This window comes from Salmo salar, chromosome ssa01 (genome assembly GCF_905237065.1).
Source record: "Salmo salar chromosome ssa01, Ssal_v3.1, whole genome shotgun sequence".
NCBI classification, from domain to species: Eukaryota; Metazoa; Chordata; class Actinopteri; order Salmoniformes; family Salmonidae; genus Salmo; species Salmo salar.
The window spans coordinates 120,828,516-120,853,297 of NC_059442.1; the positions used below are offsets into that span (position 1 = coordinate 120,828,516).

The following is a 24,782-nucleotide window of genomic DNA, read 5'->3' on the forward strand; positions in this document are numbered from 1 at the left end:
GTGGAGTGCAACAGAGATTGCGTCATCTGTGGATCAGTTGGGGCAGTATGCGAATTGGAGTGGGTCCAGGGCGTCTGGGATGATGGCGTTGATGTGAGCCATGACCAGCCTTTCAAAGCACTTCATGGCTACAGATATGAGTGCTCTGCAACGATAGTCATTTAGACAGGTTACCACAGTGTTTTTGGGCACAGGGACTATGGTGGTCTTGGTTGAAATATGAAGGTATTACAGACTGTGTCAGGGAGAGGTTGAAAATGTCATTGAAGATACTTGCCAGCACATGCTCTGAGTATGCGTCCTGGTAATCCGTCTGGACCCACGGCCTTGTGAATGTTAATCTGTTTAAAGGTCTTACTCACATCAGCAACGGAGAGTGAGATCACACAGTTGTTCGAAACAGCTGGTGCTCTTATACTTGATTCAGTGTTGCTTGCCTCGAAGCAACCATAGAAGAAATTTTGCTTGTCTGGTAGGCTAATGTCACTGGGAAGCTCACGGCTGGCTCGCAGCAATAATATTTTTTCTGATAATTGATAAAAAATACAACATTTCATGTTGTCGTGAATAAATTCATTAATGTTATTTCCAAATAAGACTGCTTTGGTGAACAAACACACATAGTGACCACAACTACTTCCATCAATCTGAGCTTTGAAATTCCCACAACAATGACACAATTAATATTGCAGAACACAATGTCAACAAACTTTCCATGTATTCATTTAATGACAAATATTTCTGTAGTGAGTGGAGAATTCCCACCAGTTCCTTCTCATACTGCTTTAAGGAGTCCGTTATTTTAACACTCAATGTTATACTATTGCGAGCACGTACTTTGATTTTCTTGTTGTGAGGGAAACGTTATCCTGTGAAGAGACAGCCTTGAAAATGTTAATCTTGTCTTTCCTAAATAATCGTTGGTTCCTGCCTGTGCTGGTCATCTGTCAGAATGCCCAGAATATGGTCTAAAAGTTCAGATAGGATACGGTGCCAGACACATGCAGGAACCAACCCTATGAACCACGCCTATGAAACTTGATTTATATACAGTTGAAGACGGAAGTTTACATACACTTAGGTTGGAGTCATTAAAACTCGTTTTTCAACCACTCCACAAATTTCTTGTTAACCAACTATAGTTTTGGCAAGTCGGTTAGGACATCTACTTTGTGCATGACACGAGTCATTTTTCCAACAATTGTTTACAGACAGATTATTTGACTTATAATTCACTGTATCACAATTCAGTGGGTCAGAAGTTTACATACACTAAGTTGACTGTGCCTTTAAACAGCTTGGAAAATTCCAGAAAACGATGTCATGGCTGTAGAAACTTCTGATAGGCTAATTGACATAATTTGAGTCCATTGGAAGTGCAGCTGTGGATGTATTTGAAGGCCTACCTTCAAATTCAGTGCCTCTTTGCTTGACGTCATGGGAAAATCAAAAGTAATCAGCCAAGACCTCAGAAACAAATATTGTAGACCTCCACAAGTCTGGTTCATCCTTGGGAGCAATTTCCAAACGCCTGAAGGTACCACATTCATTTGTACAAACAATAGTACGCAAGAATAGACACCATGGGACCACGCAGCCGTCATACCGCTCAGGAAGGAGACGTGTTCCGTTTCCTAGAGATGAACGTACGTTGGTGCGAAAAGTGCAAATCAATCCCAGAACAACAGCAAAGGACCTTGTGAAGATACTGGAGGAAACAGGTACAAAAGTATCTATATCCACAGTAAAACGAGTCCTATATTGACATAACCTTAAAGGCCGCTCAGCAAGGAAGAAGCCAGACTACGGTTTGCAACTGAACATGGGGACAAAGATCGTAGTTTTTGGAGAAATGTCCTCTGGTCTGATGAAACAAAAATTGAACTTTTTGGCCATAATGACCATCGTTATGTTTGGAGGAAAAATGGGGACGCTTGCATGCCGAAGAACACCGTCCCAACCGTGAAGCACGGGGGTGGCAGCATCATGTTGTGGGGGTGCTTTGCTGCAGGAGGGACTGGTGCACTTCACAAAATAGATGGCATCGTGAGGAGGGAAAATTAAGTAGATATATTGAAGCAAAATCTCAAGACATCAGTCAGGAAGTTAAAGCTTGATTGCAAATGGGTCTTCCAAATGGACAATGACCCCAAGCATACTTCCAAAGTTGTGGCAAAATGGCTTAAGGACAACAATGTCAAGGTATTGGAGTGCCCATCACAAAGCCCTGACCTCAATCCTATAGAAAAGTTGTGGGCAGAACTGAAAAAGCGTGTGCGAGCAAGGAGGCCTACAAACCTGACTCAGTTACACCAGCTCTGTCAGGAGGAATGGGCCAAAATTCACCCAACTTATTGTGGGAAGCTTGTGGAAGGCTACCTGAAACTTTTGACCCAAGTTAAACAATTTAAAGGCAATGCTACCAAATACTAATTGAGTGTATGTAAACTTCTGACCCTGTCACGGCTGTCGTATGAATGAGACCAAGGCGCAGCATGTGTATCGTTCCACATATTTATTTATCTGTGAAACTATGCAAAACATACTATAAACAAAGAAACAACAAACCGTGACGAAGAGGTGCAACATACACTAACTCAAAATAATCTCCCACAAACACTAGTGGGAAAAATAACAACTTAAATATGATCCCCAATTAGAAACAACAATGACCAGCTGCCTCTTATTGGGAATAATACGAATACCCCAACCTAGAAAAAAGAACCTAGAACACAACATAGAAATAAATCAACTATACAAAACCCCCCATTCATGCCCTAACCTACTCTACCATAGAAAGATACAAGCTCTCTATGGTCAGGATGTGACTGACCCACTGGGAATATGATGAAAGAAATAAAAGCTGAAATAAATCCTTCTCTCTAATATTATTCTGACATTTCACAGTCTTAAAATAAAGTGGTGATCCTAACTGACCTAAGACAGGGAATTGTTACTTGAATTAAATGTCAAGAATTGTGAAAAACTGAGTTTAAATGTATTTGGCTAAGGTGTATGTAAACTTCCGTCTAAAGCCGTATACTGAGATCATGTGACACTTAGGTTGTGGACTTTATTTAACTAATTATGTGACTTCTGAAGGTAATTGGTTGCACCAGATCTTATTTAGGGGCTTCATAGCAAAGGGGTTGAATACACATGCACGCACCACTTCTCCGTTTTTTTATTTATTTTTTGAAACAAGTAATTTTGTAATTTTTCTTCACCAATTTGGACTATTTTGTGTATGTCCATTACATGAAATCCAAATAAAAATCCATTTAAATTACAGGTTGTAATGCAACAAAATAGGGAAAATGCCAAGGGGGGTGAATACTTTTGCAAAGCATTGTACATCGACGCTCAAAGCCAGTGGCATGTCATTACTAAATATTGAAAAACGTAAGGGGCCTAGACAGTTGCCCTGGGTAATTCCTGATTCTTCTTGGATTATGTTGGAGAGGCTTTCGTTAAAGAACAGCCTCTGTGTTCTGTTAGACAGGTAACTCTTTATCCACAATTTAAGAGGGGGTGTAAAGCCATAACACATACGTTTTTCCATCAGCAGACTATGATGGATAATGTCAAAAGCCGCGCTGAAGTCTAACAAAACAGCTCTTACAATCTTTTACTCATCAATTACTCTCAGCCAATCATCAGTCACTTGTTGAAAGTCCTTCCCATAAGTGTGCTGAAAGTCTGTTAATTTGTTTGTAGTAAAATAGGATTGTCAAATTTTTTCAAAAAGTTTACTAAGGTTTGGTAACAGGCTGATTGGTTGGCTATTTGAGCCAGTAAAGGGGGCTTTACTATTCATGGGTAGCGGGATTACTTTTGCATCCCGCACACTTTCTAGTAGGCTTAGAATGAGTCAAATAGGAGTGGCAATATCGTCCGCTATTATACTCAGTAATTTTCCATCCAATTGGTCCGACCCCGGTGGCTGGCCATATTTCTTTCACGTCTTCTACACTCACTTTACGGAATTCAAAATTACAATGCTTGTCTTTCATAACTTGATCAGTTATACTTGGATGTGTAGTGTCAGTGTTTGTTTTCATTGGCAAGATTATCAAACTTAGGCATGACATGCCAACAACAATCATTAAAATAGTGTTGTGTTGGCGCTTTGCTGGCATGCATCTAAAAAAATTGGTTGAGTTTTCTCCACCACGATTTACATGCTAAAATCGCAACTGAGCTAGATGTAGTAGGCTAATGTTAATTAGCGTGCTCATTGTTGCCTGTAGTAGACTAACCATAGGTGATTTGATGATGTTGAAATGTTGAAGTTGAAATGGGGCTGGAATAATGGAGGCAGCTCCTGTTTTCTTTGCGACTTACGAGAACTCTCCATGGTTCTAAATCAATATGCTAGTTGTTTAGTAGTGCAAAAAAGTCAGAAACATTAACTTGCTTGACCAGGCTGTAGGTCATGTAACTGTTTGTTACATTCAATATGTTTTGTGGACTTCACCAGACAGAGGTTGCTCTCCGGTTTTGTGATGAAACAAAGGAATGGTTGAATTTATTATTTTATTTATTTATTTTATTTAACCTTGATTTAACTAAGCAAGTCAGTTAAGAACAAATTCTTATTTACAACGACGGCCTACCAAAAGGCCTCCTGCGGGGACGGGGTCTGGGATTAAAAATAATCATGACAAGAGACAACACTACATAAAGAGAGACCTAAGACAACAACATAGCAAGGCAGCAACACATGACAACACAGCATGGTAGCAACACAACATGACAATAACATAGTAGCAACACAACATGGTAGCAGCACAAAACATGGTACAAACATTATTGGGCACAGACAACAGCACAAAGGGCAGGAAGGTAGAGACAACAATACATCCCGCAAAGCAGCCAACTGTCAGTAAGAGTGTCCATGATTGAGTCTTTGAATGAAGAGATTGAGATAAAACTGTCCAGTTTGAGTGTTTGTTGCAGCTCGTTCCAGTCGCTGGCTGCAGCGAACTGAAAAGACGAGCGAACCAGGGATGTGTGCTTTGGGGACCTTTATCAGAATGTCACTGGCAGAATGGGTGTTGTATGTGGAGGATGAGGGCTGCAGTAGGCCTCACTCCCCCCTATCTGAGATGGCTAAGAGGGTTTTATAAATAAGCATCAACCAGCGGGTCTTGCGACGGGTATACAGAGATGACCAGTTTACAGAGGAGTATAGAGTTCAATGATGTGTCCTATAAGGAGCATTGGTGACAAATCTGATGGCCGAATGGTAAAGAACATCTAGTCACTCGAGAGGATCCTTATCTGCCGATATATAAATTATGTCTCTGTAATCTAGCATGGGTAGGATGGTCATCTGAATCAGGGTTAGTTTGGCAGCTGGGGTGAAAGAGGAGCAATTACGATAGAGGAAACCAAGTCTAGATTTAACTGGAGCCTGCAGCTTTGATATGTGCTGAGAGAAGGACAGTGTACCGTCTAGCCATACTCCCAAGTACTTGTATGAGGTGACTATCTCAAGCTCTAAACCCCCAGAGGTAGTAATCACACCTGTGGGGAGAGGGGCATTCTTCTTACCAAACCACATGACCTTTGTTTTGGAGGTGTTCAGAACAAGGTTAAGGGTAGAGAAAGCTTGTTGGACACTAAGAAAGCTTTGTTGTAGAGCGTTTAACACAAAATCCGGGGAGGGGCCAGCTGAGTATAAGACTGTATCATCCAATTTGTAAGTCGCTCTGGATAAGAGCGTCTGCTAAATGACGTAAATGTAAATGTAAATCTGCATATAAAAATGGATGAGAGAGCTTCCTACTGCCTGAGCAATGTTGTTGATGTACATTGAGAAGAGCGTGGGGCCTAGGATCGAGCCTTGGGGTACTCCCTTGGTGACAGGCAGTGGCTGAGACAGCAGATGTTCTGACTTTATGCACTGCCCTCTTTTAGAGAGATAGTTAGCAAACCAGGCCAAAGACCCCTCAGAGACACCAATACTTCTTAGAATGGAATGGTGTACCGTATCAAAAGCTTTGGCCAAGTCAATAAAATAGCAGCACAACATTAGTTAGAATCAAGGGCAATGGTGACATCATTGAGGACCTTTAAGGTTACAATGACACATCCATAACCTGAGCAGAAACCAGATTGCATACCAGAGAGAATATTTTAGACATCAAGATAGCCAGTCAGTTGATTATTGACAAGTTTTTCCAACACTTTTGATAAACAGGGCAAAATAGAAATAGGCATATAACATTTAGGATCAGCTTGATATCCCCCTTTAAATAAAGGACGAACCATGGCTAACTTCCAAGCAATGGGAATCTGTGGAAATCCCACAGCCCCCACACCACTAGAGGGATATCTTCAACCAACAACTTACCATCCTGAGACAAGGCCGAGTATAGCCCACGAAGATCTCTGCCACGGCACAACCCAAGGGGGGGTGCCAGTACTGAATGAAGAGGTTCCCCCCCTTCCAGGTTCCTGAGCCTGTGTAATTCAGGGTAGGAGCGTGAATTTGGTTTGTGTTTATATTTTATAATAAAAAAAATATAAACAAGTAATTAGTGTGATTTGTTCATCCAAAACATCTTTAGTTTTTGGTGTATTTTTATTATCCCGTACAGTAGGTGGCGGCATTACAACTTATGAGTATAGTCGGCCAATAAACCTCAGAGAAGAAGAAGATTACGTGAGGGACTTTTATTTGGAAAATGTCGGAAATTCCGTGACCTGGAAGTACTGTGTTAGCGTTGCTGAAGGTACGATGATGACGCTGGTGAAGAAAGATGGCAGCAGCTGGAAGAGCAATTGTGCAGGTATACAATATTTAAGAATAGAAAAACGTAGATTTGTTGCTTCATTTAGGGTATTGCTTGTGTATCCCACATTCTGTAGCCTATCAATTAATGCGTTAATGTTCGTTCTAGTTCAGTGCATGTCGGTAGACTGTTTGAAAGGGTAGTGCTAGCTAGTTTCATTCACTCATTTCTTACTCGCTCATCATTAATTCATATGATATTTCAAGAAAATGTAAACGCAATATATGAGTAGCCTAACTATGATTTTAATCCACCAGGCTGTGCGCCTTCACTCGCCACTTATAAAGTTTCCTAATCGCCTTAGTGACCCAAGACCCAATGGTAAATTTAAATTCTTCAACTCAAACTGTATATGAGTATGACATGCGACAGGCATCTTGCCTATACTTGAACAAATAGTGTGTAAAAACCATTGGTCACGTGCAGATTTTTGTACAAGTCCAGCACTAACACACATAATATAGCTAATCACCTGCTCATCAAGTTGGTTGAACCAGGTATTAGTGCTGGACTGGAACAAAAGCTACGCACGTTGGGAGAATCTCAATTGGACAAAAGTCAGTCCTCGACTCCTCCCTGACCTGGAGAGTGTCAATGTCAAAAGACGAATGGAGGACTGTCCTCCACCTTGAAACCCCCTTTGAATCAGCTGTTGAATACTCGAAGGAGAAAAGCATGCACATATTTTAAAATGATATGCTACTTATCCTTTTATCTATACTAATTTACACATATTTTGGGATTTCATCACTGTACACATAATTTGCATGATGACACGCAAGTTAAGGAGAGTCTCATTTAATACAAAAACATTTGTTTCCACATTCTCTCCTCCCCTCAGTTACTTTTGATGTTTTTCAAAAGGAAGAGAGGACGGAGGACAGAAGAGTAGAGCAAACCAATTGAGAATGTCCCATAGCCAACCTCTGGGATCAGGGTTGTGACCACCTATACCTATTGTAGCCTGGTGGTTCTAGACAGAGATTGGGTCTCCGTCTAGCAATATAACCCACCGTGCAACTTATTTACCAACCTGTGTTTCTATGCCTTTTTGGCGACGCTTTTCCCACTTTTGTTAGGCATATCTGTGGTCGGTGGACCGTTCTGATAAAGAATGCGTTGTTTGCACGCCGAGGGGTGCCCAGGAAACAATTCAATACAATTGTTAGATGCTACCACCCTCTCTCCTAATCACAACCAAACACGGATGTCAATGTTTGCATGCACATGCTTCATTCTACTTCTTGTCTGCTTCCTGTCTGCGGTAGCATGGTGCTCGTATTACAAGGTTGATTTAGCTAGGACAAACGGGTGTGAAACACAGACAGCTGTGCATGCGAAGTGAAAAGATAACATGAAATCCATGTTTGGTTTTGATTTGGAGGGGGGTGGTAGCATCTAACAATTGGATGTAATTATTTCCTGGGCACTGCTGGACGATCTCCTAATCAGAACCGATTACCCATATTCCTTTAGAAGTGGGTAAAGTATCGCCGCACAGGCAAGGTTCGGCAAATAACTGGCAATATGTTCTAAGACTAGAACTGGGGTCTAAACTGGGCTATACCTATTGTAACCTATTCAGTCCAAGAGGTGCTGAAAATGGGAGTTGCCGCAGCACAGCAGTCCAGTGGTACACATAGTTCACCTATGACCTCTGCACCATCACCCCTGATTCGCCTCCCGGGAACGTCGGATACCGCTGCAACTATCAGAGATCTTCCCCAGAGGTATCGAAGAAGGATAGTTGCTCCAGAGGAGATGGAATACATCCAGGTAAGATATGTACAGTCAACCACAATGGTGTTCAACCCCAGCTTCAGAGTTTAACAATACCACTACAGGTACATGTCATCATAGAAGATATAAATTAAAGTATTTTTCTGCTGTAACAGTCAACAATGTATTCATCTCTTACATTTTTTTTTTTTACAGCGTGGTGGACCAGAGTAACAGACATCTTCACTGATAACCTGCCAAACCATTCTCTGGATATTTGCTCAGTACTGTATAGCTTTTTAGGAGCATATCTGCCAGAGATTCCAATATAAAATGCACAAAGAAACATTTATCTCTAGATCCTGTTGGATCAGATCGCTGAAATGTTTATTTTTATGTTCAAGCAGTGTTGATAACCTCAAATGCTTTTTTGAATGTATTGTGATATGCGATGGGAAGTATGCAGATTCAAGCATTGTCTAGTTTTCTTCTAATAGCCTATGTATTATGCAAAGTAAAGTGAAAAACTGTAAACCCTCCATTGTCATGGCTATCAGTTATCTACCTGATAACAGCTACAGTGCCTTCAGAAAGTATTCTCACCCCTTCACTTTTTCCACATTTTGTTGTTACAGCCTGAATTTAAAATGGATTAAATGGAGATGTTTTCACTGATCTACACAATACCCCATAATGTGAAAGTGGAATTATGTTTATAGGAATGGTTACAAATGAAAAGCTTAATTGTCTCGAGTCAATAAGTAGTCAACCCATGTTATGGCAAGCCTAAAGTTCAGGAGTAAAAATGTGCTCAACAATCCACATAAGTTGCATGGACTCAACTTGTGTGCAATATTAGTGTTTAACATGATTTTTAAATGACTACCACATCTCTGTACCCCACACATACAATTATCTGTAAGATCCCTAAGTTGAGCAGTGAATTTCAAGCACAGATTCCACTTTGCGAACCAAGGTTTTCCTATGGTCTGCAAAGAAGAGCACCAATTGGTAGCGGGTGCAGTTATTAATTTTACACTTTGGATGGTGTATCAATACCCCCCAGTCACTACAAAGATAGTCGCCCTTTCTAACTCAGTTGCCACAGAGGAAGGAAACTGCTCAGGGATTTCACCATGAGGCCAATGGTGATTTTAAAACGGTTACAGAGTTTAATGGCTAATATGAGAGATTAACTGAGGATGGATCAACAACATTGTAGTTACTCCAAAATACTAACATAAATGACAGTGTGAAAAGAAGGAAGCCTCTACAGAATAAAAAATATTCCAAAACATGCATCATGTTTGCAATAAGGCACTAAAGTAATACTGCAAAAAAATGTGGCAATGAAATTAGTTTTTTGTCCTTAATACAAGTTTTAATGTCACGTGCACAAGTACAGTGAAATGCCATTCTTGCAAGCTCCAAACGCAACAATGCAGTAATCTACAAAGCATTATGTTTGGGACAAATCCAATACATTGCTGAGTTCCTCTCTTCATATCTTCAAGAATGGTGGTGCATCATGTTGTCATCGGCAGGGGAGTTTTTTTTATAAATAAGAAACAGAATAGAGCTAAGCATAGACAAAATCCTAGAGGAAAACCTGGTTCAGTCTGCTTTCCACCAGACATTGGGAGATTAATTCACTTTTCAGCAGGACATTAACCTAAAACACAAGGCCAAATGTTTTGACATAAATCTACTTGAAAATCTATGGTTGTCTAGCAATGATCAACAACCAACTTGACCGAGCTTGTACAAAGTTAACTCAGGGGGTGTGAATATTTATGTAAATTCATTTTCCAAAAAATGTCAAACATTTCTAAAAACACGTTTTCACTTTGTCATTATGGGGAATTGCGTGTAGATGGGTTAATAAAAAAAAATCATATTTAATACATTTTTAACTCGGGCTGTAACAATAAAATGTGGAATAAGTCAAGGTGTATGAATACTTTCTGAAGGCACTGGAGTTGCTTACCAGTGAATGTTCCTGAGTGGCCTGGTTTCAGTTTTGACTTAAATCAGCTTGAAAATCTATGGCAAGACTTGGAATTGGCTTTCGAGCAATGATCAACAACCAACTAGACAGAACCTGACAATTTTTTTTTAAGAATAATGGGCAAATATTTTTCATTACCGGTGTGCAAAGCTTTTGGAGACTTACCCAGAAAGACTCAGCTGTAATCGTTGCCAAAGGTGATTCTAACATGTATTGACTCAGGGGGTTGAATACTTATCTAATCAAGATACAGGTATATTAGTGTAATATTTTGGAGGGTGGGGGTACTTTTTCTTCCACTTTGACAGAGTATTTTGTGTATTTTGTGATCGTTTTCAAAAAAATGACATCCATTATAATCCCAATTTGTAATACAACAAAATGTGGAAAAAGTCAAGAGGTGTGAAGACTTTCTGAAGGCACTATATATATACTCCCTTCCATATGTGTTTGGACAGTGAAGCAAAATTGTTTTATTTGGCTCTATACTCCAACATTTTGGATTTGAGATCAAATGTTTCATATGAGGCAACAATACAGAATGTCACCTATTTATTTGAAGGTATTTTCATACATATCTGTTTTACCATTTAGAAAGGAAAACACTGTATCTAGTCCCCCAAGTGAATAAGTTGTGTATTTGGACAAATTTGCTTATAGGGTATTAAAGTAATCAAAAGTTTAGTATTTAGTCTCATATTCCTTGCACACAAGAGTCTTGTGGACTAACGCTCAAACTTGGCCTTCGTTAGAAAATACAGGGAGGCTTAATCTACCAACCAATCAATCATCTCCCACAACACCTTCCCCCTAACGCTCCCCTGTACGTGTCGTGTGCAGCTTTGTTTACAGAGCCACGGCTCACAGTCGTGTGATTCGCTAAAATTAAATTATAAAAAATACTTTACTCAGTAAGGTCACTCCCATAGAATTCTAATGTCACTCTTTGAATCGTTGATGTCACAGGTTTATATGTACTGTGCGTAATAGCCTGGAGACGAGGTTATGTTTTGCCCAATAGTAACTGTAATTTCCTTTTTAAGTGTTTCTAAACACTTTTTAATTCATGTTGATGCTGCCATGATTAAGAAAAATTGTGAATTAATCATGAATAATGATGAGTGAGAAAGTAACGGCGTCTACAAGAAAACATGCTAACCTCTCCCCAGTTTTGACTACTTTAACCCTTTACTCTCCTATCTGTATCAGGGTTGAAAATGGCAGATTTGGGCACCGATAAGCACCTTAATTGGAACGTAGTGGCTGTACAGTAACATGCTATACATGACAGAACTCAGGCTCTGCACTTCACAGCGCTGAATGAGTTTTGACTGACAGCCGTTCTGAACTTGAGCACGCAACAAGAAGTTGCCCCCATCCCTCCCAGGAATTGGGCAACTTTTTTGTCTGAGTGAGGGAATTGCTGTATTTTGAAAGATGAGACGTTGAGGATTAAAATAAATACCTCTGATGTCATACAAGCAAGCCAAACACCCGTGAGTCCAAATGTACACTTCACATTTCCATATCATAAACATGTCATATACAGTGTCAAAGTTTATGATCACTATGATGTAGTTACAAGATGACATAGCATCATACCCTGGGTTGTTCTAAACAGAATGAGCCTACTTTAGTCTATTGTGAAGAAACTTCACTGTGGAACACGCACCTGAATGCACTCGACTCATTTTTGTGCGCACCAAAATTACGATTAGTTTCCCTGAATTGCATTGTGAAAGCTTTAATACGTATTTTATAACAAAGCTAGTCATGTTGGCAGTAGAACAAGCTTTCAAATTATGACCACCTGACCCAGATTGCGATTTCAAATGGGCTGTTTTTCGATTGCGTAAACAACCATAATTGTGTGATGGTGGGGATGCAGGGTTGTGTTCCAAACAAATAAACTGTTTCCTTGTTAGTTCCTCAACAGCACAGCTAGGAGAGCTCAAAAAAGCACCTTTTATAGTTTAAGTTTCTTCTTTGAGTCATAAACGTGCATTGAAATTACTTAGGGAACTGTGAAAACTTTGGAGTGGTGTGTGCCCACTTGGAGACACCAGGTAGTCCTCACTCAAACCCTTGTGATTTTTTTGTCTTATGTTGCACCTAACCCAAATTTTACAGGAATATTGTTATGTTGCTGTATGTATTGAGAGTATTTTAAGATTTCGATATCAAATGCGGCAAAATGTAAAATGCACATAAAATGAAATGGTATAATTTTTTATTTTACTAGGCAAATCAGTTAAGAACAAATTGTTATTTACAATGACGGCACACACCGGACGACGCTGGGACAATTGTGCGCCGCCTTATGGGACTCCCAATCACGGCAGATTGTGATACAGCCTGGAATCGAACCAGGGTGTCTGTAGCGACACCTCTAGCACTGAGATGCAGTGCCTTAAACCACTGCGCCACTCGGGAGCCCAAATGTTTGGGTTGAACTGTTGTCCTCAACTTTGGTCTAATAATTTTGCCATAATCTCCAATTGCTACCATGCTTATGTGTTTTATATTTCTTCTGTAAGAAAGTTCAATTTAGCACTATCCATGTAGGCCAATTCCCACGAGTGTAAAGGGTTAATACACTATGTGAATTTGTCCAAATACTTGACTTCTTCAAATGGGGGGGGGGTGTACTAGATACATAAAGTGCTTTAAGTTCTAAATGGTAAAACAGATACAGTATGTATGAAAATACCTTCATAAAAGCAGACATTCTGTAATTTCTGCATTTCACATTAACATCTGCTAACCATGTGTATGTGACAAATAAAATTGGATGTTGCCTAATATGAAATGTTCTCTCTAATCTAAAATGCTGGAGTATAGAGCCAAATGTAACATTTTAGCAGCACTGTCCAAATACATATGGAGGAGTGTATTAGTCATTTCAGTCCAGCCTTGACCGGCTTCAACTTTAGCCTAAACTTAATTTGGTGACTTGATTCATTGAGGAACATTTTGTCCTAAGGGCTTTCTCCATCATAACAAATTTGGAGACGACCTGGTAGAGAACAAGTTTAACAGAAATTATACAAAGCAAGAGTTTTAATAAAAAAATGCAATTGTACACTACATTAAGTAATGTACAAACCTAATTCACAATATGCAGAATGTTTATGAAGTTCATACAAAACAGGTTGGCATTCCATTGAAATAGGTACTTCATCTACAGTATGAAAATGTGTCTTAAGTCTTACAATTAAATTCTAGCACAACCTCTAGCTAAGTAAAAAGACTGATAAAAAAAATGGTGATACCCTCAATTAAAATAATGTTTGTCTGCCATTGTAATTACCCTGACCGAAATCCACACACCCTTCTTCAGGTTAATAACCACCTGTCGATAAAAAAACCCAGGTAATTAGATCTACATACAGTCCTACACATTTCATTGTTGGTAATGATTAATTCAGGCCCACTCGTATGCTCTGTTCTTTAGAAAGGTGAGAAGTGAGAACAATTTCCTTGTCATGTTTGTTACAGTCAAGGATTCATTAACCAAAGGATCCAAAACTACAGCAAGGCTGCTGGCACACATATTAGCAAAGGTTTGACTTGGTGGGAAAACTAACCAGTATCAAACCAAGTCTCCAGCCCTATTTCCATATATCCAGAGCTAAATGTTGGACAGTTGGCTCCAAAAATAACATTTGGTTTGGTATACCAGTTATTGGATTCAAACCTAACACAGTATTTGGTTTGGTATACTAAAGGTGAAGGTGCTGCAAGGGAAGCATTCAGCTTACATTATCTTATGTTTTGACTGTAGAACAGCACAGTTGGTTCTGTGGGTTTAGATGAATTCAGTCCATTTACATTGGGTGTTATGATTCACTTTGATGTATCCCTATCCATTTCAACACTGGATGGTCTCAAGGAAAATAGAACAGCTTGTATATTGGGCTCATATGGTGACATCTATGATATACTACAGTACAACCAAAGACATTCCTACTACACCAATAAATGTCCCAAATAATGAACACTAGGAACTACAACCAGGTGGAGTCTCACACTGCATTATTGGTGTCAGTATATAATGTTCCAGGTGGTCTTATGCCACCATTCATAAAGCTTTCCAAAATACTACACAATGGCCTGGATTCAATCAAAGACATGTTGTATACAAGTGCACAGTGCTTGACATTTAAAATAATTTCCTCATGAGTCGACATCTTCAGCGTTTTACCGTGAATGCGATCTTCATTGTCTGTAGTGAAATGGGCTTGTCTACAACGCATCTCTGATTGAATCCTGGTCAATGCCATTATCACTTGCCATAAGCATGTAAATTGCAAAAACATTTCCAAAATGTTATGCCACATCTTTACATGCCTCATGACAAAGATTATCGGCATAAAAAAGCACAGCATGCCTGTCGCAAGCACTATAACACATCACACTGACTTCTTAAAGGCTTTACAAATGACTGCGTATAACACCACCAAACTAATCCCTTTTCTGATATATCCAGGGTCGTGTTCATTAGGCACCAAATGGATTGAAACAGGGAGGGAATTTTCACTTTCCGTTGCAAAGCGGTTTAAAACGCTCTCCGTTGCGTACTCTAATGAACATGACCCAGGTCTCTCAGGCACAGCTTCAGGGGTCTGCTCTTTCTATAGTCCTCCTCAGCCTTCCTCCTCTTCATACGCTTCAATGAAATCGGCAATGGTCTCCACCACGTAATCTGGCACGAAGTCCTTCCGCTCGGGGTCGTCACTGTCCTTGTAGCCGTGCGCATCCTCTAGAGTGGACACTCCGGTCAGGGTGAGCATGGTGTCCAGGCCACAGTTAGCCCCAAACAGGATGTCAGTCTCCAGGCGGTCACCCACCATGAGGGACTGGCCGGGGTCCAGGTTGAACTGGCTGGCGATGCACTCGAACATGAAGCAGCTGGGCTTCCCGATCACCGTGGCTTTCCTGCTGCTGGCTGTCTCCACAGCGGCCGTGAGGCTTCCTGAACCTGAGGGAGAGGAGGAAGTGGCGCTAGAGAGTCAGGGAAGATTACCAGTTACTACCTTTTCAATGTTTAACTTGTAAACGGCATACTGTCGTACAGCAGTGGTCAGAAACCTTCATTCTTATGGTTTCCAAGCTTTTGTTCCAGCCTAGCATGAATATTCCTGATTCAGCAATACAATTCTGCAATGCTATGACTTGGGGATTTTTTGAAGTCACACTAAAAATAATCCAAAACAAAAAATGTATTTGTAATGCCTGTTGTCAACTGGAGCTGCTTGATATTTGTATTGTCAAGTAAAATAAAACCAATTGGTGAACTGCACTGCTATTCAACAGAGCTTACATTTATTTGATGTCTTATCAAGGTACAGTCAGCACAGGTGACCACTTCGCCAGACAGTGAGGAAATGCCCAAAACAACCTTTGTCAGGGTTCAATTTATAAACAACATTATGAGTAGTATCCTTCATTTCATGAACAGAGCAGCACATGTGTTGCTGGGAGCAAAAACAGGTCGAGTTGCACTTCACACGGCATTCAAAGCCATTCTACACAACTGCCCATGTCTACCAAATACTGACAACACATCTCTCTGATACAAACTGTAATTGTTTAACCAACAGGTGTGCTCAACCAACCTAGTGCGCTGTGAAAAGTTTGCATGACAGGTCACAATGAATGTGGATTCTGTATGTCCAGGCCCCACAGGGCTAAAATGTAGTAAACCCTTTCTACATGGTTTCCCTATTCACCCTGTTACATTGAGGTGAAATTGAAGTAGATAATATTTACCTTGCACAGGTCCCCTGGGCAACTACAGGATGTGCAAGCTTTCGTTCCAGCCCAGCACTTACACACCTGATTCAACTAATCATGATTAGTAGGTGTCCAAATCATTAAGGACTTAAAATGGTCCACACACACGCAGTCGTTATAGAAGACACGACAGCGCCTCTTCCCCCTCAGGAGGTTGAAAAGGTTTGGCATGGGCCATCAAATCCTCAAAAAGTTATACAGCTGTACCATTGAAAACATCTTGACTGGCTGCATCACTGCTTGGTATGGCAATAGCACTGCTCTCGATCGCATGGTGCTACAGAGGGTGGTGCGGACAGCCCAGTACATCACTGGGTCCAAGCTCCCTGCCATCCAGGACCTCCATATCAAGCGGTGTGAAAGGAAGGCCTGGAAAATCAGTATCCAGCCACCCAAGCAATAAACTGTTCTCTCTGCTTCCACATGGCAAGTGGTACCGGTGCATCAAGTCTGACACCAACAGGCTCATGAACAGCTTCTATCCCCAAGCCATAAAACTGCTAAATAGCTAACAAAATGGCTACATGGACTGAGTTGACCCTGAGTTGCACCGTATCTATGCACACTCACACACACACACCATAATTTGCTCACACATAATATACATTTTTCTGACTACACACACAATCATCATATACGCTGCTGCTACTCTATTATATCCTGATGCCTAGTCAACTTACCCCTATACATATCTACCTCTATCAAACCTACCGCTTTGTGGCAATGCGTAGTTCATACTAGAGATATCACCTTTGATACCGGAGCTCAGAGGCATGCATAGAAATCGCTAAGCAGCCAACTTCGAAGCATTGTGCCAATGCGTGCATCACTTTATCAGAAGTATGTCATCAATGATGTCCAAAGCTTCGTTTGATCACGTGCTTTTTCAAACAGTTTGTTACAAAATGTGAGATCCCATTGATTTCACAGTGGCTCTGGTGCTTTCTTTGACTCCAAGCTGCTTTCAAACACTGGCTTCTACTGGACACCATACTTAAAAATATAGGTAGCTTAACTGGTAGAGTAGGGAACTATGGGACATTAAGGGATGTGAGGGTATGAGGTCAAATCCCGTTAAAGACATACTATTTTGAAAAAAAAAAAAAAAGAAAGTGGAACCAGACTTTCTGCACTGTTATTCAATTAATTTGTTTTATTTAATATAGTATAAGCTTCTGTCTTAAGCATCCTAAATAATGCCATAGATGGGAAGAAAAGCATTTCCCTACACCATCAATAACATCTGCTAAATATGTGACCAATAAAATTTGAAATTCATTTAAAACAAAAAAAGTAAACTATTAAGGCAAAATGGAATTCCAACTGATTATAAGCTACTAAAGCCAACAACTTACCGCTGCGCCACAGAGTTTCAATGAAAACGGGAGAGAAAAAACATCTGATAATCAAACGCAGCTATTTATTGCTGACCAGCAGACGTCACTAGTGCACATTGAGAAGGGATAGTGAAGCTCCGAGTAATTAACTGTTTTTTGCACAATTTGGTGAAAGCGGCAAAGCCTTCAGAAAGCCTGTTTCCCATCGCTAGTTCATACATGCATAGTCTATGAGCAGAATTACTGTTTACCTCAATTAGCCACAAAATCCCTAGTTTGAAAGTGACTGTTTTCTGGAAGCTGTGCAGAGCAATTTACCCTACATTTCCCACCCCATGTGGGCCAGCCCCTTAACCATTCGAGTTCTAGCCAATGAGCTTCAGCCCCCTCGCATATAGTACACCATTTTCAGGGGGGCCACTTTTGGCTCATGAGTGCTACTTTCAGAACTACTTGCTAATAAGTACAAAACAGTAGTGGAGAATCTCTTTAAAAATCAGCTGTACTAGTGCTGGGTAGGAACAAAAGCCAGCAGGACCCTCACTAGTGACACACCTACCTGGTGTTATTCTGCCTCCTCGCAGTGGGTGCCAAGGGTCAGGGTCAGTGGCCAGAAACAGGCACTCAGTATTCTGTAAGTAGCAGCAGGCTTTGGCCAGTTTTATGAAATCAAATTTCTCGTCATATCCCACCAGCACTGCCTTTACGTCTGGGTCCAACGGGTAGTCGTAAATGGTCCCAGTAGGTGCGTCAGTGTCCTCCTCCACTATGGGAACCCCAGCCTCCCGTAGCTCCTTCACAACGCCCTGGCACCCTATGACATACACCTTACCCTGCAACTTCGCCACGTCTCGCAGATAAGCCGCAGAGCAGTACGCCGAGCTGAATATCTCCTCCTCTGCGACATCAGTGAACCCCAACCGGATAAACTTCGTCACGTAACTCGCTCTGGGCCTAGTACAGTTGTTGGTGATGAAGAATACCTTTTTGCCTTGCTGTTTCAGTAGCGTCACCACTTCTGGTGCGCCTGCCACTACAGTTTCGCCATTCCAGATGACTCCGTCGCAATCAAAAAGGACGTTGAGCTTGGAGTCGAGGAGTTCTCTGATTTGGGAACCCCTGATTTTGTGACACCCTCTGCTACTCACCAGCCCAGCCATTCTGAACGCTGCGTTGAGGAACAACCTCGCGTGTGGTTGTCTACGAAATATATGATTACGCCACTCAAATAGGACGAACTACGACAGTTAGTTCCCTGCAATTCTAGTTCCACCACACGTGTGCACAACGGTGATAAATGGATATTATATTACATGAAACTGAAACGTCCGTCTTTTATACAGCTCATTCTATTCGTTTCATTGGCGCTGGCATTTAAGACCCACCCACCAAGCATATTTTGCAATAACACGGCGCTTCCTCTTTAACCATTTGCCCTATTGACCGGTGATTACCGTTTACAACATTGAGTTGTAACACTCCTGACAACTTGCGGAGACAGTGAAACTTGCCCGTTACAGTTAATGTGCGGCTAAGCCATATTGGTAGAGGTATAACGCGTCGCGGTTCCAGGGACGTCACTGCAAAGAAAATCCAATATGGTTGCCAACGCAATGCCATATATGGACATGTGTATGTGACGTCGAACTCAGTAGCTCTACTCTCATTGGTCCTAAAGATTTGTTTAAGTGTTTTGCATGTAGCTTGCAACACAGACGTCAACGCATCATGGATGAGATCAAAGGATCATCAGCAATGGGTACAGATAGATGGCTAGATATATAGCTAGTTAGTTTGCAACAACAAAAATATTTCCTTTTTTTTTTATATAAAAAAGCTAATCTGAATGCCATGCACAGGAGTTCTATTCACAAAACGATCAGCTGGCGATTGTTTAGTTTATTAGCTAGCTACAAATAGTTAGATGGGTGATGCATATTTAGGGGAAAGAGTGCTAGAAGTGGTTTTATATTACATTGATCTGCACATATTCCTAGGTACCTGCCTGTACCTATAGTGCAGAGATAAGCAGTGTCTTGCAAGTCAAGATCAGAGCTACAGCAAGTTTGTTTTGAGACCTAGCTAGGTAGCACAAAAACTGTGTGTACCAATACCAATTTAAAATACAAAAACAACACACCACAACCAGACATGTCCTTAATCCCACCTGGTCTATCAGAGACCAAGATGGAGCTACAGGCATATTGGTTACATCTTTACAATACTTCCAGATCTACACAACAAGTTTCTAAGGGCTACTGGTTTATTTGTGTTTCAGGGATTAGTGCCAATGGACCAAGACCCTGGACTCTCAGTCCAGGCCCAGATCAACACTGCATTTATTTGGTCTAACGGCAAACACTACAATAACAAGAGACTATCTGTGCTGTAGTAGGCCTGCCTATACTAGGGTTAGTAGGGATTAGGCTTTCCTGACCTGTCACGGGGTGTGCAGGAATATGTCCCAGCCAACACTATGAGGGCTAATACACTGGAGGGTTTGTAAGTGTTGGGCTTGACCCCCACTGCTTACCGCTCAGCTCCATATGGTGTCTAATGTCCTGTTGCAGGTAAGCATGCTATATAATTACTCTACAGCATAGCTACAGGTATAAGAGCAGGTATGCCATCCAATTGCAGTCGATGTACTCATAATATACAGGAGAACTATCGCCTTATGGTGAGAATAGCCGTGTTGCAAGCACAGCTTCAGATGCAATCGTTAGGCAAGGGCAATCGGTTCTCCCCATTTAGCAACGAGTCGGAGTCAGAGGCCAAGCATATTCAGGTCTCTCCTCCACCCGTTACGGGGTTTGAGCCACCAAAGCCTCCCACCATTAGCTCTGACAAATTGAAAACCCTAGTCATTGGCGACTCCATTACCCGCATGTTAGACTTGAAAAGAATCATCCAGCGATCATACACTGTTTTAAAGGGGGCAAGGCTACCAAAGTAAAGGCTAATCTGAAGATGGTGCTGGCTAAGGCTAAAACTGCCGAGTGCAGAGAGTATAGGGATACTGTTATCCACTTCGGCACCAACGATGTTAGGATGAAGGTCACCAAGAGCAACAGAGATCACCAAGAGCAACATAGCTTCAGCGTGTAAATTAGCTAGAAAGATGTGTCAGCATCGAGTAATTGTCTCTGGGCCCCTCCCAGTTAGGGGGAGTGATGAGCTCTACAGCAGAGTCTCACAACTCAATCGCTGGTTGAAAACTGTTTTCTGCACCTCCCAAAAGATAGAATTTGTAGATAATTTGCCCTCTTTCTGGGACTCACCCACAAACAGCACCAAGCCTGCTGAGGAGTGACGGACTCCATCCTAGCTGGAGGGGTGCTCTCATCTTATCTATCAACATAGACAGGGCTCTAACTCCTCTAGCTCCACAATGAGATAGGGTGCAGGCCAGGCAGCAGGCTGTTAGCCACCCTTCCAGCTCAGTGGAGTCTGCCACTAGCACAGTGAGTGTAGTCCGCTCAGCTATTCTCGTTGAGACCGTGTCTGTGCCTCAATCTAGGTTGAGTAAAACTTAACATGGCGGTGTTAGCCTTATCAATCTCACTGGAATAAAGACCTCCTCCATTCCTGTCATTATTGAAAGATATTGTGATATCTCACTTCTCAAAATAGGGCTACTTAATGTTAGATCCCTCACTTCCAAGGCAGTAATAGTCAATGAACAAATCACTGATCATAATCTTGATGTGATTGGCCTGATTGAAACATGGCTCAAGCCTGATGAATTTACTGTGTTAAATGAGGCCTCTCCTCCTGGTTACACTAGTGACCATGTCCCCCGCGCATCCCACAAAGGCGGAGGTGTTGCTAACATTTACGACATCAAATTTCAATTGACCCCGCCCTAAAAATTACATAATTTTTGTCTTTTAAACTTCTAGTCATGAAATCTATGCAGCCTACTCAATCAATTTGAATAGCTACTGTTTACAGGCCTCCTGGGCCGTATACAGCATTCCTCACTGAGTTCTCTGAATTCCTATCAGACCTTGTAGCCATGGCAGATAATGTTGTAATTTTTGGTGACTTTAATATTCACATGGAAAAGTCCACATACCCACTGCAAAAGGCTTTCGGAGCCATGATTGACTCTGTGGGTTTGATCCAACATGTCTCCAGACCTACTCATTGCCACAGTCATACATATTGTGGATCTAAATGTTTTTCCTCATAATCCTGGACTATCGGACCACCTTCTTATTACGTTTGGAAACGCAACAAATAATCTGCTCAGACCCCAACCAAGTATCATCAAAAGCCGTGCTATAAATTCTCGGACAACCCAAAGATTCCTAGATGCCCTTCCAGACTCCCTCCACCTACCCGAGGACGTCGGAGTACTGAGGATCTAAATGTAACCTTGCTTAATACCCTAGATGCAGTCGAAAACATTTGTTACAAGAAATTTGCTCCCTGGTATACAGAAATACCCGAGCCCTGAAGCAAGCTTCCAGAAAATTGGAATGGAAATGCCACACAACCAAACTGGATGTCTTCCAACTAGCTTGGAAAGACAGTACCGTGCAATATCAAAGAGCACTAACTGCTGCTTGATCATCCTATTTTTTTCAACCTAATTGAGGAGAATAAGTACAATCCCCCCAAAAAATGTGATACTGTCGCAATGCTAACTAAAAAGCAGCATTCAACAAGAGAGGATGGCTTTCACTTCAGCAGTGATGAATTCATGAAAAATCATGATCATTAGAAAGCAAATTACAGACTCCACTTTGAACCTGCGTATTTCTCCAAAGCTCAGTTGCCCTGAGTCTGCACAGAACTGCACCTAGGATCAATGGAGACAGTCAAGTTGTTTAATCCTGTATGTATCTCTTGACACATTCATGAAAATAGTCATGGCCTCTAAACCCTCAAGCTTGGGGTGGCAGGTAGACTAGTGGTTAGAGCATTGGGCCAGTAACCGAAAGGTTGCTGAATCAAATCCCCGAACTGACAAGGTAAAATAAATCTGTCGTTCTACCCCTGAAAAAGGCAGTTATGTTTCCCGGAAGGCCGTCATTGTAAATAAGATGTTCTTAACTGACGTGCCTAGTTATATAAAGGTTAAAAAGCTGCACACTGAACCCTATTCCAACAAAAAATGATCTGCCTGTATCGAATCTCCCATTCCTCTCACTCATGAAGGTGGTAAATGACCTGTCCTCGTGCTATCTAGACCTTAGTGCTGCTTTTGACACGATCGATCACCACATTCTTTTGGAGAGATTAGAAACCCTAATAGGTCTACACGGACAAGTTCTTGCCTTGTTTCGATCTTATCTGTCGGAAAGACATCAGTTCGTCTCTGTGGATGGTTTGTCCTCTGACAACACACAGCTGTACATTTCGATGAAACATGGTGAAGCCCTAAAATTGCCTAACCTGGAAGCCTGTGTTTCAGACAAAAGGAAGTGGATGGCGGCAAATGTTTTACTTTTAAACCTCTCTCTCCGATTTGGTCCTGCTGTACATACCTACACATACGCAACGTTCACAAGACGCAGGCCTCATTATTGTCCCTCTAAGCAAACAGCTGGAGGCAGGTCTTTCTCCTATAGAGCTCAATTTTTATGGAATGGTCTGCCTATCCATGTGAGAGACGCAGACTCGGTCTCGACCTTTAAGTCTTCACTGAAGACTAATCTCTTTAGTAGGTCCTATGATTGACTGTAGTCTGGCCCAGGGGTGCGAAGGTGAGCAGCAAGGCACTGGACCAACGAACCACCCTTGCTGTCTCTGCCTGGCCGGCTCTCCTCTCTCCACTAGGATTCTCTGCCTCTGACCCTATTACAGGGGCTGAGTCACTGGCTTGCTAGTGCTCTTCCATGCCGTCCCTAGGAGGGGTGCATCACTTGAGTGGGTTGAGTCACAGACGTGATCTTCCTGATAACATATAATGATGCCGGAGGGGACGGCTGCCATTTTACGGTCTCCTAATCAACTGTGCTATTTTGTTTGTTGTTGGAATTGTTTGTAACTCATTTTGTACTTCATGTTGCTGCTAATGTCTCTTATGACCGAAAAAAGCTTCCGGACATCAGAACAGTGATTTCTTTCTTTAATGAGTCCGACGCAAAGGGTATGCTGCTTTGTCAAGACAAGGCCCAAATCCCCGTCATCAGCGTGAAGAAAAGATGTAGGAAAAGCGGGAGGAGGGTGGGGTGTCTTGTAAGAATTTGCCGACGAGTAGGTAAACCACCACTCTCCTCCGTATTATTGGCCAACGTGCAATCATTGGAAAACAAACTAACGATCTACGATTAACACTATCCTGCCGGGGGCGCAAGTGTGCATGCGTATGGAGTAGAAGTGTTCCTTCAGATCTCCTCTCCGCTTATTTAGAAATCTTTAATTGCTAACGTTTTAGTTCCAAGCTTGCAAAAAAAATATATAAACGTTGTTTAGTATATAACCCAGGCACTAACAAGCAGCGAAAAAGTGAAATATAGCAACGAAAACTAACAGAACAGCTAACGCAAAGTCCCAGGCCCAAAAAGCAGCAGCTAGCGCCATTTTGAGTGCTGAAGACGACAACACTCCAGACACCCAGCAACAAGATTCTGCCACAGCAAAGTGTCAACAAATGAAAGAGGCTGTAATAAAACTATCAACGATCGTTTTGACAGGCTCGAAACAAAGTTTTAGTCTCTAAAGACAGCACAGGCCGAATTGAAGAGCCACATGTACACAGCCGATGAGGCCCTGTCTGACCATGACACCCGGATTGGAGGCCTGGAAACCACCTGCGTGCAACTTTTAAAAAGAACGAGGCGCTCCAAGCCAAGGTTCTCGATTTAGAAGGCAGAAGTCGCAGGCTGAACATCAAACTTGTGGGGATTTTGGAGGACGAAGAAAAAGTTAAACCCACAGAGTTCGTGTCCAAGGTCATACCCAAGCTGCTGGACGATGACAACTTCCCAAAGCCCCTCATCATTGACCGTGCACACCGCTCTCTACATGCGAAGCCCTCACCAGGTGCCAAGCCGCGCACCATAATCGCAAGGGTACATCACTTTCAGGAAAAGGAGCTCATTCTACGACTTGGACGACAACGAGCTATGGAATACAAAGGCCAAAAGGTTCTTATCTTCCCCGACTACA

At 41.7% G+C, this 24,782-nt stretch overlaps 2 protein-coding genes across 3 annotated transcripts; one reads left to right on the plus strand and one right to left on the minus strand.

Moving 5' to 3' along the window:
* Window positions 1–6,683: 6,683 nt before the first annotated feature.
* LOC106560613 (28S ribosomal protein S36, mitochondrial) lies at window positions 6,684–11,211 on the plus strand. Of its 2 annotated transcripts, XM_014123662.2 has the most exons (4): window positions 6,684–6,797; window positions 7,058–7,121; window positions 8,386–8,576; window positions 8,736–11,211. In XM_014123662.2, exons 1-4 carry the CDS (start codon window positions 6,768–6,770, stop codon window positions 8,751–8,753), a joined length of 303 nt encoding a protein of 100 aa, XP_013979137.1. In that variant the 5' UTR covers window positions 6,684–6,767; the 3' UTR covers window positions 8,754–11,211. The 2 variants fall into 2 exon arrangements, with proteins under 2 accessions (XP_013979137.1, XP_013979146.1); XM_014123671.2 differs by lacking the exon at window positions 7,058–7,121 and having other exon boundaries at window positions 6,694–6,797.
* A 2,361-nt stretch (window positions 11,212–13,572) lies between these two features.
* On the minus strand, window positions 13,573–18,951 carry pdxp (pyridoxal (pyridoxine, vitamin B6) phosphatase). The gene is given in 2 exon segments (NM_001173646.1): window positions 13,573–15,508; window positions 18,220–18,951. Coding segments are annotated over 2 exon segments (936 nt in total). The 5' UTR covers window positions 18,821–18,951; the 3' UTR covers window positions 13,573–15,173.
* Window positions 18,952–24,782: the final 5,831 nt, after the last annotated feature.